Raw genomic sequence first — 13,361 nt, forward strand, 5'->3', positions numbered from 1 at the left:
CTACGAATATCTTGAGGTACTTTCTAACAGCAACAATGTTAAATTTCAAAACTAAATTCTTACCGGGGTCATAGACAATAAAATGACCCCGGTAAAAATTTAGTTCTGACATTTGCCATTGTTGCCGTTAGCTCTCAGTTCAATTTGAATATGAGTCACTTTCACTTGTAAATTGTCAGACTATAATTCTATACATTGAATAAAGTGGAATTTACTAACTACCTACTCTATTGAAAATAATTATGGGACCATCGAAAACAATGAGTTAATGTCATTAAATCACCATGAATTGATTTGAAAATACTCAAAAAAAAATTCAGAATCCATTCATTGAACAGGTAAGTAAATGAACCGGTTTCTAATAACAGGTACGCCATACTGACCAATCATATTCAATAAGATTTCGTATAAATAGAAGTTCATTTCTGAGTGAGGTCAGTTCTGATTGAAAATTGTAATTGTTGTACTGGTTAATATATTTAGTATATCCACATATATTGCTGTCCTCATCGACTTTGAGAATGGATAACATTGAATATGGAACGTCAATTGGGAAAACCAATGATTCTGTTTCTGATGTAGTCACTCCCGAATTGATTTTAGTTAAGGTTGAACCACAAGAATTTGAAACTTTCAGTAAATCTGATAAAGGGTCTAATACTGCGTATTCTATGGATTGCCAAAATGATATGGACAACAGTGACGAACATATTAAAACTGAACGTGAAGATGGAATTGACCTAAACTACGAAGATATCAAAACGGAGATCGTAAATGAGAATAACGTGACCGACGACATGACTCAAGATGCCAATTTGCTGCAAGTTGCTGATCCGTTATCTATGGATTACCACGATGATATGGACATTATTGATGAACGGATAAAAACTGAACGAGATGATGAAATCGACTTCGTCTACGAAGATATTAAAACAAAGATCGTGAATGAGGATAACGGCTATATTCTCAATGACATGACTCCAGATGTTAAGTTGCTGCATAGTGATGTTTTCGACTTTCACGAGCAGAGGCAAATCAGTTCAAACTATTTCAATCGAAATGACTATTTGGAACATCATGTTGGAGAGAATGCATTCAAGTGTGGAGTCTGTTTGAAAGTTTTCGCTCATACTAGTAGTTTGAGACGTCACGAGCGAACTCATACTGGAGAACGATCATTTCAGTGTGAAGTATGTTTGAAATCTTTCACTACTACTAGCAGTTTGAAAATTCACGAAAGGACTCATACAGGAGAGAAACCATTTGAGTGTACAGTCTGTTCAAAGTCTTTCACTCGAAAACATCATTTGAGAGGTCACGAACGAACTCATACTGGAGAACGACCATTTCAGTGTAATGTATGTTCGAAATCTTTTACTGATTCTAGTACTTTGAAAGTTCACGAAAGGAGTCATTCTGGAGAAAAACCATTTCAATGCACAATCTGTTCGAAATCATTCGCTACGAAAACTTATTTGAAAGTTCACGAAAGGATTCATACAGGAGAGAAACCATTTGAGTGTACAGTCTGTTCAAAATCTTTCACTCGAATACATCATTTGAGAGGTCACGAACGAACTCATACTGGAGAACGACCATTTCAGTGTGAAATATGTTTGAAATTTTTCACCCGTACTAGTGCTCTAAAAGTTCACAAAAAGGGTCATACTAGGTCTGAATCAGTTCTAGAAGTTGATTAAGTCGATGTAATTGGACAGTAGTCCGTACAGTATTTTGTTAAATCAATTATACTCATTTCAGTTTAATTTTGCGTTTTCCTTTCTCCAACGAAACTTAGGTTATTTCACCAGCTATCGACCACCTAGGATTAGTGGCTGGGTATCAACGGGATCTTACTTATTGTCAAATATGGAAAATAAACATGAAATAATTCAAATTCGTTTGAGTTTTAAATGAGTTGTTTCATTATTTGGATGAATTAATGAATGGGTGAAATAGCGAATGAAATCTTCTCGTTAATAGCCAAGCGAGTACTGAGTTGCGACATTAATGCTCAACATTATTCTTTGTACAGAGGTATCTTCCTTCCTGATATTCATAGTTCTCGCTCAAATCGGTTCAGAGTTCGTAAAGCTTGGCTTGTTTTCTCAATATATAATTTACATCATCCTATAATTGAAATATCCATTTCCAATGACTAGATAATAATTTTAACTTACCTGTTCAAGACTAAAATTACAGAAAACAAATTAATAATTCACTATAACTCGACATTACTTGTTCAAAAGAGATAGTAAGAGAAATTCAGTGATATCACTACCTATAATGGTTCATTATTTTACACTGGTATATTTAAATTTCCCTATTATTCAGGTATATGAGATGCTCGTATTGTTCAATAAGTTTTATTCATAAATGAAGGCTACTATATAATACTCTTTTAGAAAAAAACTACACGTGATTATTTTGCTACTCCCCGTCCATCGTGCGATATTTCGTGATTTCTTTCACTTTGAAATACTTTGTACTACATCGAATATTTTAGGAGTCAATCAGCAATACTAACGGAATTCGTATTAAACTCTTTCGAAAAAATTGAGATACAAAAAAATCAGCGAAGTAAGAACTGCGTATAGATTTGAATTATGTCCATTTCTGAAGACTCAGGCAGATTTTGGCCTCCGAAACCTTGAGATGAGTATTGTATGATATTTAGCTCTTTTTTATGGAAAAAGTCATTGAAAACAAGGTACTGATGAATAGAACATTTTTCTTTGTTAAAAATACTTCGAATTTACGCAGTAATTTATCGGAGTGAACTGAAAAGTTGTCCCTTTCTACACTTATATGAAGTTCTTCATTACAATTTTCATATTTTTCAGATTGTGGAAGCTGAAAATGTCCAAGGAAGGTCGATAATGAACTAGATAATGATTTCTACTAACCTATTCAGAATGTTGTGAGACAACCAACAAACAATAATCACATCAATCACCTCAATAATTCACTAATAATCAACATAAATTTTATAAAATGTAAGTTTATAGACGGGCCTACAAAATAGAGTCAGGGGTACCTGATTAGGTAGGAGAAATTCGATATCATTATATTATAATTCTCAGGTACAGGTTTGCCACAATAACTCTTCATATTTAATTAGTTTTCATATAAATAGAAAATCATTTCATGTCAGTTCAGATTGAAAATCGTAATCGTTAAATACTGGTTCGAGTTTTCATTGACTTTGATAATGGATATCGGTAAATACCAAATGACAATCGAAAAAACCAATGAGTCTGATGAAGTCACTCTCGACTTGAATTTAGTCAAAGTTGAACCACGAGAAGTTGAAACGTTAAGTGAGTCCGATAGTGGTACTATTACTGATCCGTACTCTATGGATTACCACTATCATATGGATAACATCGATAAACAGATAAAAATTGAACATGATGGTGAAATCGAAATTTTCTACGAAGATATCAAAATGGAGAACATGGACGATATTCCTGATGACTACATGACTCAAGATGTGCAGATGCTGCAAGTTGCTGATCCGTACTCTGTTGATTACCACGATGATATGGACAATATGGTTGACCCGTTAAAAATTGAACGTGATGATGACCTCAACGAAGCTATCAAAACGGAGATCATAAATGATGCTAACGTAACCGACGATATTCGTGATCACGATATGCCTCCAGATGTGAAGTTGCTGCAAAGTGATGTCTTGAAATTTCGGGGACGGAGACATAAAGGAGAAAGTTCGTTTCAGTGCACAGTGTGTTCAAAAATTTTCATGCAACTTCATGATTTGACAGTTCACGAAGAAAGTCATACTGGAAAAAAATCATTTCAGTGTAAGATATGTTCAGAATCTTTCGATCGACATGGATATTTGAAAGTTCATGAAAGAAGTCATACTGGAGAGAAACCATTTCAATGTAAAATCTGTTTGAAATCTTTTGCTCATACCGGTAATTTGAAAATTCACGAACGTAGTCATACGGGAGAAAAACCGTTTCGGTGTAGAATATGTTCAAAAGCTTTCACGCGAGGTGATATATTGAAAACTCATGAACGAAGTCATACTGGAGAGAAACCATTTCAGTGTACAATCTGTTCGAAATCTTTCGCTCAAAAACCTCATTTGACAGTTCACGAACGAAGTCACACAGGAGAGAAACCATTTCAATGCACAATCTGTTCAAAATCTTTCGCTCAAAGTAGTCATTTGAGAGATCACGAGAGAAGGCATACTGGAGAACAACCATTTCAGTGTAATATCTGTTTAAAATCTTTCGCTCAAAGTAGTCATTTGAGAGATCACGAGAGAAGGCATACTGGAGAACAACCATTTCAGTGTAAAATCTGTTTGAAATATTTCACTCGTACCAGAACTTTGAAAGTTCACGAAAAGAGTCATGTAGGAGAAAATCCATTCATGTGTACCATTTGTTCTAAATCTTTCACGCGAAATAGTACTCTAAAAGCTCACAAAAAGACTCATACCAACGTTAAGATGTTAGATCATTAAAATCTGTATTGTTTCTGATCATTAGTTGAGTTTTTGTTGTTCAACACTAGTTCGTAGGCTGTTCTTTTGAGATCAAATATATTCATTTCAGTTTCATTTTGAATTTTCTTCTCTTCTATTGTGTAGGGAGAACTTTTGAAATTCGATATTATTGAAAGTTGACCGATAAAATCTGTTTTTTCGTCATACAGCTATCAATCGTCTGTCAATGGCAACTCTTAGAAATCGCAATGAATTATTTTTATTTCAGTTTAATTTTGAATTTCCCTTTCTTCAATGATGCCTAGGATATTAATATATGCAAAATGTATGGGGTATTTTCAAAATTCTAATATTACTGTGGATTTTGTAAGGTTCTGATTAACAACTTTAGCTACGGACCAAAAGGATCTAGACCAGTTGGGATTGGCAAGCAGTTAAACCCTAATTCTCTGATTGTGAAGTTCTTCGCTTCCATTTATCTTAAGTTTGCAACTGTTGGGATCATCAACAAACCTGGTTCGGTTTTCAGCACTAGGATTTTTGCCTCACTGTCGGTAAGCGAGATTTTTGGATGCGACAGCTTGCTCTAATTTTTTGGTGAACCAAGGTTTTCCGTCGTCATAAATGCGAACTGGATTTATTGTTATTTTGTAACTGCATTGAACGATTAAAGGGTAATGAACAAAAATAATTTATTAATAACAAAACACACAACATAAAGAAATCATAGTGAATGTTCAATATGTCTACCTTCAGACATTACGCATGCGTCTAGACGTCGGCTCATTGAGCCACGTATTCGCTCGAATATTCCTGGAGTCTCTCTGATTACCCTTTACGCATCGAATATGCGGTTTCTTAAGTTTCTACATCGCGAACAGGAGTACGATAAACCAAATGCTGTAAATGGCCCCAAATAGAGAAATCGAGAGGATTGAAATCCGGGGATCAAGCGAGCCAGTTCTGTGGTCCTCCTCGACCTATCCACTGATTTGCATATGTTTCAGTTAATTGCTGACGTGCTACTTGACTGAAATGGGCGGGAGCCCCATCATGCATGAACACATATCCCTTCTGACTCCCAAAGAAACTTCCTCCAGCAGTACTGGATGCACTTTTCTTAAAAATTGAACGTATGCCTCACCATTTAATCGAGGAGGTAGAAAATGAGACCCAATTAAATCATCCCCAATAACTCCGAGCCACTCGTTAAGAGAAAACTATTATTGATGGTTAGTTTCGACAATAGCGTGAGGGTTTTCATCAGCCCATATGTGGTAATTATGAAAATTAATAATTATGTTTCGAGAAAAACTACATTCGTCTGTGAATTCTATCGTCTTCAGAAAGTTACAATGCTGCCGTTGAGGATACATTTCAGCATATCTTCTAGAAGCTTCTAACCTATTCCCCTGCGACAGACTGCGTAAACGTATGCATATCAGCCATTTCTTCATTTGTGTATGCCATTTTAATAACAAGTGAATTAAGTAAGAAATTAAGAACAGATCAACAACACACAATTAGTATTAGTTCAATTTCGAAAATTCACAAACTGACATCATTATACCAATTTAATTGTCACTATCGCTAACAGCTACCTACTAGATAGATTAGTTTCGTATTTTCGCATTTATGACGATGTATCTCTGTAGTTGTTCCAAAAGTAATGTTTTGCTGCGAACTATTTTATTTTAGGCAGAAAACCCAAAAAACATGTATCTCAACAAGGGATGCTCCAATGAAGTTTCTTTATATGAAAGATCCTATCTTTTTTTCGATGAGGAATCACCTCCTTGAATGTTTTACACTTATTTAGTTACACCCTGTATACTCCAAAATGTTCAACGCTAACACATTTGAACTTCAAGTATCTGTACAATAATTATTAGGATAATGGAAAAAAGTGAATTATTGTGTTATTATGTCACCATAAATCAATCTGGAAAGACTCAAAATTTCTTGGAATCCATTAATTGTATAGGTAAGTAGATGAACCGATTTCTAAAAACAGGTTTGCCTCACTGACGAATCATATTCATTTAGATTTCCTATAAATAGAAGGTCATTTCAGAGTAGGGATCTTCGGACTTGCCTAACATGCAAAATTCGATGTGGAGAAATTGGGATCTGGTGACAGCAGCTGTCAAATTTTATTTGAATAAAACAAACACGGCAATACCGAAAGGGTTATCATGGGTTGATAGACAATTAATGACATATTATTTTACTGGTGACTCTGCTATAAACCCGTAGATGGTTCAGTGGGATACGTATATATAATAATAATAGTAAAACCGTTTCTGATCTACTACAGAAATCTACGTTATTAATGTGTATTATAGCTTATAAAATGTTGAAAGGTTTTTCAAATAATTTTGATATTATTGAAAAATATCTGACACCAGCTGTCGACGACCCCCTACGACTGACAACATTCAGAAGTTGAAACTTGTGCGAGGTAGGTATTAACGGAATCTCACTTTTTAACGTTCGATTTTCAGTTTTGGGTTGCTTATGACTTGAATTCGTATGTGCCTTAACATAATTCTTTGTACAGAACGTGCTGAACGTGGTTCTCGCTAACGTCGGTTAAGACCTCGTTGGATATGAAAAATTCACCCCCTCTTTTTTGGTATAAATCGAAAAATATCGATCCTACGAAAAAATTGATGAAAAGCAAAATTTTAAGAAATTAAATTTGGAACAACTTTTGTAATAACTTTTTAAAACCTAATATATTTATATATAAAGTAATGCAAATTATGAAAGTATGAAACAGCAACAAAAAATAATTGGCGCGCTCCGGGGCGACTTGATTAATTCCAGTTTATACTTTTTCAGCTAAAGGAAAACCCGGAAAAACCTGCAGCACTGCATCATCTGAAGATATCGATCTGCCAATGTCCTCTTTTTCACGGAATAACTATTTTTCGTGTAGAATTGGAAATGAACGAATTATTCAATAAACAAAAATCAACCTTCAAGTTCAATATGGCGGATGAAACAACGGGTCTGGTACCCCGGGAACTTAAATTTACACTGCCAGTGACCTACCCAAAGAATTTCGAAAAAAAATTGTTTCGTTGTCATGCTGACAAATCCTAATTGGACTGGGCTAATTACCGAGGGAACGGAAGCTCTGGTTGTCATAAGCACAGTACATGACAGTGCCATAGTACAATGCTAAATTGTCACAGTGCTCTAAGCACGTGCAAGTAAAATATTAATTAAGTGTTTGGTCTACTGTGGTTAGTGAACGTTTTAGTCGTTTTTATATGTCCGCCATTGGAAGACGTACAATCAAAAGTGTTGAAATTGAGAAAGTAGTATTTTGTAAGATAGATAGATATTTGTCAAATCCTGCATCTTTCGCTAAAAATTTTCATTTGAGAGTTCACGAACGAAATCATATGGAGAAAAATCATTTCAGTGTAAAATCTGTTCAAAATCTTTCGCTCAAAAAACTGATTTGAAAGTTCACGAAAGGAGCTATTCTGGAAAGAAACCATTAATGTGTACAATCTGTTCAAAATCTTTCACGCAAAGTAGTACTCTAAAAGTTCACAAATAGAGCCATACTACCGTTGGGTAGTAAGTGGGTTAGTAAGTTGATGGAATCAAATACTAAGTAGTTCGTACACTTTCTTTGAAATCCATTATATTTATTTCAGTTTTATTTGGCATTTTCCTCTCTTCAACGAAACCTAGGTTATTGATAGATAATATAGGTGTAAAATATAGCGAGAATTTTCTATTAGTAGACTATGGGATACGGTGTCAAATGCTGTGGCCAAATCAAGGAATATGGTAAACACTTCCTCGACTTGTCCAATGCAGCCTTCTCAACAAGGTCCATAATAGCATTTTCAGTGCATATTTATTCAGAAAGCCGTACTGATGTTTAGTTATGATGAAATGTTTATCAAAGAATGATAATGATCTTTTTTTTAATTCAGTGCACGAAAATCTTTGCAAAATTGTTAATGACAGAGATCGGCCTGTAGTTGTTTGATTGATTTTTTTACCCGTTTCATAGACTGGTGTTACGACTGATTCTTTCTATTGTCGAGGCACGGCTCCTGTTTGAAACGATAAATTTATAATATGTACCAAGAGTCCTATGCTCTGTGTGTGAGTATGTTTTATCACTTTATCAGTTATTCCATCAGGTCCTGGGCAGTTATTTTTGAGATTTACAATCAAGATAATTACTTCATTTTCATTAGTAGGTTATAAGTACCTAGTAGAATTTATAGATGTATTTTCAGAAAACCGTTTGGCAAATCTACTGTAGGGACTTTTTTCAACATGTCCTGCCCAATGTTTATGAAATATTACTTAAACAATTTTATTTTCTCAACATTTTCACTTATTTTTTCACCATTCGATTTTATAATAGTTATGTTTTGTACGTTATTTTTAGTGCTGTTTTCATTTGAAATATCTTTAATAATTTTCCAAGTATTTTTACAATCACCGTTTGCTTCAACCAGTTTATTTCTGTAATATTGATTTTTTGTTTGCCTGATCAGTCCGGTCAATTTGTTTCTATAGTTCTTGTATTTAATTTTTGCTTCAATTGTTTTGGTGTTATTCCATGCTTTCTTAAGATAATCCCGGTACTTAATAGAATCTATGAGTTCCGTGGTAATCCAAGGTTTAATATATTTGTTCTTGTTTTTACCTAATGTGGTTGTCTTAGTTGGCCTATCTAAGCATTGTTTGAATTTATCGATGAAAAGATCATATGCAAGTTATGCTTCTTCGCAGTGCAGAATACTCACCCAATCCTCCCGTTCTAAGAATAAATTTAGCTTCATAAAATCAGTTCTCTTAGTCATTTCACTTTTTGTATTTATGATAACATTGGTTTTTTCCTTTCGTTTATGAATAAAAATACATGGTAATGATCTGTCATGTCAGCTAGAATTATTTTTGGTTTTATTTGAATTTCGTCTCTATTAAAAATTTTTTTCCTAATAAAGATGTGGTCAATAATAGTACTTGATTCTTCCGTTATTCTAGTAGGCTCATTAGTATATGATATAAAACCGTGTTCAGTTAGGATGTTTAAGTATCTTACTGTGTTTTGTTATAATTATTGGAATTACATGAAAGAATTGATTGATGGCCTTCGATTACTTTGGAGTTCACGAATAGCTGGTACGATAATGGAATAAGGTAGAAATTTAGTGAAGAATTCTAATTCTATAGATTGAATATAGTGGAATTAATTTACTACCTGATTCATTTGGAAATACTCAAAATTTCTCAGAATTCATACATTGTTAGGTAATTAGATGAACTGATCAATCATATTAAATTATCCTCTCCAATGACAATTTCAGAATTAGAATCACTTCAAGCAATTCATATGAACATCGAAACGGGGAATTAGCATATGGGGGTGGCTTATATGTAGTTCATCAATGAGAGAAATTGTGTTAAAAAATAATGGTAGGAAGAAATATTGCCACTTATTGGGGGCACTCAGATTCACGAAGGCGGCTTATAAATGCAATGAGAATAACTGGTGAAAATATCAAGAAATATTTATGCAATGAAAACTCACTACAAAACTCCAATGAAGTCTCAAAAATGAGCATATGCATTATAATTATTGGAATAACATGACAGAATTGATTGATGCTTTCGATTACTTTAGAATTCAAGAATGACTGGTATGATAATAGGTTATAAGGGAGGAATTTAGTGAAGAAAGAATGTAGGTACTTTCTACTTCTATAGATTGAATATAGTGGAATTAATTTACTACCTGATTCATTTGGAAACACTCAAAATTTCTCAGAATTCATTCACTGTTAGGTAATTAGATGAACTGACCAATCGTTTTCAATTAGATTTTATATAAATAGAAGGTAATTTCAGAATCACATCAGTTCTGATCGAAAATTGTAATTGTTGTACTGGTTTATACATTTAGTATATGCAGAGAATTTCGTGCCTTTAAAGCCTTTGAAAATGGATAACAATAAATACGAAATGTCTATTGAGGAAGCCAATGAATCTATTTCTGTTGAAGGCACTCACGAATCTAATTTAGTGAAACTTGAACCACAAGAGGTTGAAACGTTTACTGATTCCGATAGTGGTGCTATTACTGATTCTTACTTCATGGATTACCACGACAACATTGGTGAACGGATAAAAATTGAACGTGATGATGAATTCGACCGTGTCTACGAAGATATCAAAACGGACATTGTGTATGAGGATAACGAGACCTACGATATTCGCAATGACGACATGACTCCAGATATTAAGTTGCTGCAAGTTGCTGATCCGTTATCTTTGGATTACCACGATAATATGGACAACATTGATGAACAGATAAAAATTGAACATAATGAAGAAATCGACCTTGTCTACGAAGATATTAAAACAGAGATCGTGGATGAGGATCGCAATGATGATATGGCTCCAGATATCAAGTTGCTGCAGGGTGATATCTTGAAAGTTGAGGAGCGGAGAGATCTTGTCTACGTAGATATCAAAACAGAGATTGTGTATGAGGATAACGTGACCAATGACTACCTGACCCCAGATATTAAGTTGCTGCAAGTTGCTGATCCGTTATCTATAGATTACCACGATGATATGGACAGTGATGAACAGATAAAAATTGAACGTGATGATGAAATCGACCTTGTCTACGAAGATATTAAAACAGAGATCGTGGATGAGAATAACGATATTTGCAATGACGATATGACTCCAGATATCAAAGTTGAGGAGCGGAGACACACTGATGGAGTTTCTTTGCAAGGCCCAATGTGTTCACAATTTTTCATTCAACGTCATGATTGGGAAGTTCACGAGAAAAGTCATAGTAGAAAATGGTCATTGCACTGTAAAATTTGTTCAAAATTTTTCAATCAAATTGACCATTTGGAGGACCATAAGAGAAGTCATACTATAGAGAATTCATTCAGCTGCAAAATCTGTTTCAAAACTTTCGCTCGTGCCAGTAACTTTAAACGTCACGAACGAAGTCATACTGGAGAAAAACCGTTTCAGTGCAAAGTATGTTCGAAATTTTTCGCTTATAATAGTAGTTTGAAAGTTCACGAACGAATTCATACTGAAGAAAAACAGTTTCAGTGTAAAATATGTTCAAAAGCTTTCACGCAAAAAAATTCATTGACAAATCATGAACGAAATCATACTGGAGAAAAACCGTTTCAGTGCAAAGTATGTTTGAAACTTTTCACCATGGAAGGTAATTTGAAAGTTCATGAACGGATTCATACGGGAGAAAAACAGTTTCAATGTAAAATATGTTTGAAGGCTTTCACGCAAAGTGTTACATTAAATATTCACGAACGAAGTCATACTGGAGAGAAACCATTTCAATGTAGAGTATGTTCGAAGTTTTTTACCCAGAAAAGTAATTTGAAGGTTCACGAGCGAAGTCATACAAGGGTAAAGCCGTTTCAATGTAAAATATGTTCGAAATATTTCACTCATATCAATGGCTTAAAAGTTCACGATAGGAAGCATACTGAAGAAAAACCGTTCTTCATATAGACAGTCTGTTCAAAATCTTCCACGCGGAATAGTACTTTGAAAATTCACAAAGGGAATCATACTACCGATGAGGTAGTTCAGCACCAGTTCGTACACTGTTTTTTTTTAATTATATTACATTCATATCAGTTTAATTCTGTATTTTCTTTCTTCAACGAAACCTATTATTGATGTGTAAAATAGCTTGTATAATGTTTGAAGGTAATTGACAATGTTACGTGATGAATTTCACTAGTTCGGACTTCCATTGTCTACTATATAAAATGATTTGAAATCCCTGAAACAAGTAAAAAAAAATAATAGTTGAAAATAACAATTATATCAAGCAACAATAAACCTGAAATGAAATGATAGTGAAATAACCTACAAGTAAAAATATGATAATCCATCATCAAACGAAAAATGACCAACTCCCACGGAATCAGTGAAGCGGAAAATGGAAAGTAGAGAAAGTGAAAGTATTTCAACGACCTATAAAATAGTCATCTCTCGGAGGAATCAGTCCAGTCATCACCCGAAGACGATTGTAGATACCAACAATCGAAACGTCGTGAACTAACGTGACTTGGAATCTCTACACTTTTTTTATTATTTTCTTTTTTCATTCCTTTAATTTTTATTTATTCAATTATTATATTTTTACTTGTAGGTTATTTCACTATCATTTCATTTCAGGTTTATTGTTGCTTAATATAATTGTTATTTTCAACTATTCTTTTTTAATTATTTTTTTTTACTTGTTTCAGGGATTTCAAATCATTTTATATAGTAGACAGTGGAAGTCCGAACTAGTGAAATTCAGCTTGTAAAATGTTGGACGGTTTTTTAAATAATTTCGATATTATTGAAAAATGTCTAATGAATTCTATACTTCAGATACTAGCTATCGACCCCCTACGAATGACAACATTCAGAATTTGAAACTTGTGCGAGGTAGGTATTAACGGAATCTCACTTTTTAGTTTTGGATTGCTTATGACTCGAATTCGTATGTGTCCTAACGTAGTTTTCGCTAACGTCGCTTAAGTCCTCGTTGGATATGAAAAATTCACCCCCTCTTTTTCGATATAAATTTAAAAATATTGATCCTACGAAATGATTGAATGGAAGCCAACATTATAAGAAATTAAATTTGGAACAACTTTTGTAATAACTTTTCAAAACCAAAAATATTTATGTATAAAGTAACGCAAATTATGAAAGTATGAAACAGCAACAAAAAATAATTGGTGCGCCCCGGGCGACTTGATTAATTCCAGTTGCACATTTGCTTTTTCAGCTACAGGAAGACCCGGAAAAACCTGCAGCACTACATCATCTGAAGATA

At 33.9% G+C, this 13,361-nt stretch overlaps 2 protein-coding genes across 2 annotated transcripts; both read left to right on the forward strand.

The window, feature by feature from the left end:
• The first annotated feature begins 521 nt into the window (after positions 1-521).
• On the forward strand, positions 522-1,799 carry LOC141483976 (uncharacterized). The gene has a single exon (XM_074179113.1). The coding sequence runs from the start codon at positions 522-524 to the stop codon at positions 1,698-1,700; it is 1,179 nt and encodes a 392-aa protein (XP_074035214.1). The 3' UTR covers positions 1,701-1,799.
• A 1,945-nt stretch (positions 1,800-3,744) lies between these two features.
• Positions 3,745-4,556, forward strand: LOC141483819 (uncharacterized). Its single transcript, XM_074178668.1, has one exon. The coding sequence runs from the start codon at positions 3,764-3,766 to the stop codon at positions 4,499-4,501; it is 738 nt and encodes a 245-aa protein (XP_074034769.1). The 5' UTR covers positions 3,745-3,763; the 3' UTR covers positions 4,502-4,556.
• The last annotated feature ends 8,805 nt before the right edge of the window (positions 4,557-13,361 follow it).

The sequence above is a fragment of the Leptinotarsa decemlineata genome, unplaced genomic scaffold (genome assembly GCF_025532065.1).
Source record: "Leptinotarsa decemlineata unplaced genomic scaffold, Ldec_3_MD MMD2_tig00004307_RagTag_RagTag, whole genome shotgun sequence".
Lineage (NCBI taxonomy): Eukaryota > Metazoa > Arthropoda > Insecta > Coleoptera > Chrysomelidae > Leptinotarsa > Leptinotarsa decemlineata.

Excerpts from the sequence above, each read along its gene's own strand:
- LOC141483976 (XM_074179113.1), top strand. The coding sequence starts at position 522 with ATGGATAACATTGAATATGGAACGTCAATTGGGAAAACCAATGATTCT.
- LOC141483819 (XM_074178668.1), top strand. The coding sequence starts at position 3,764 with ATGCAACTTCATGATTTGACAGTTCACGAAGAAAGTCATACTGGAAAA.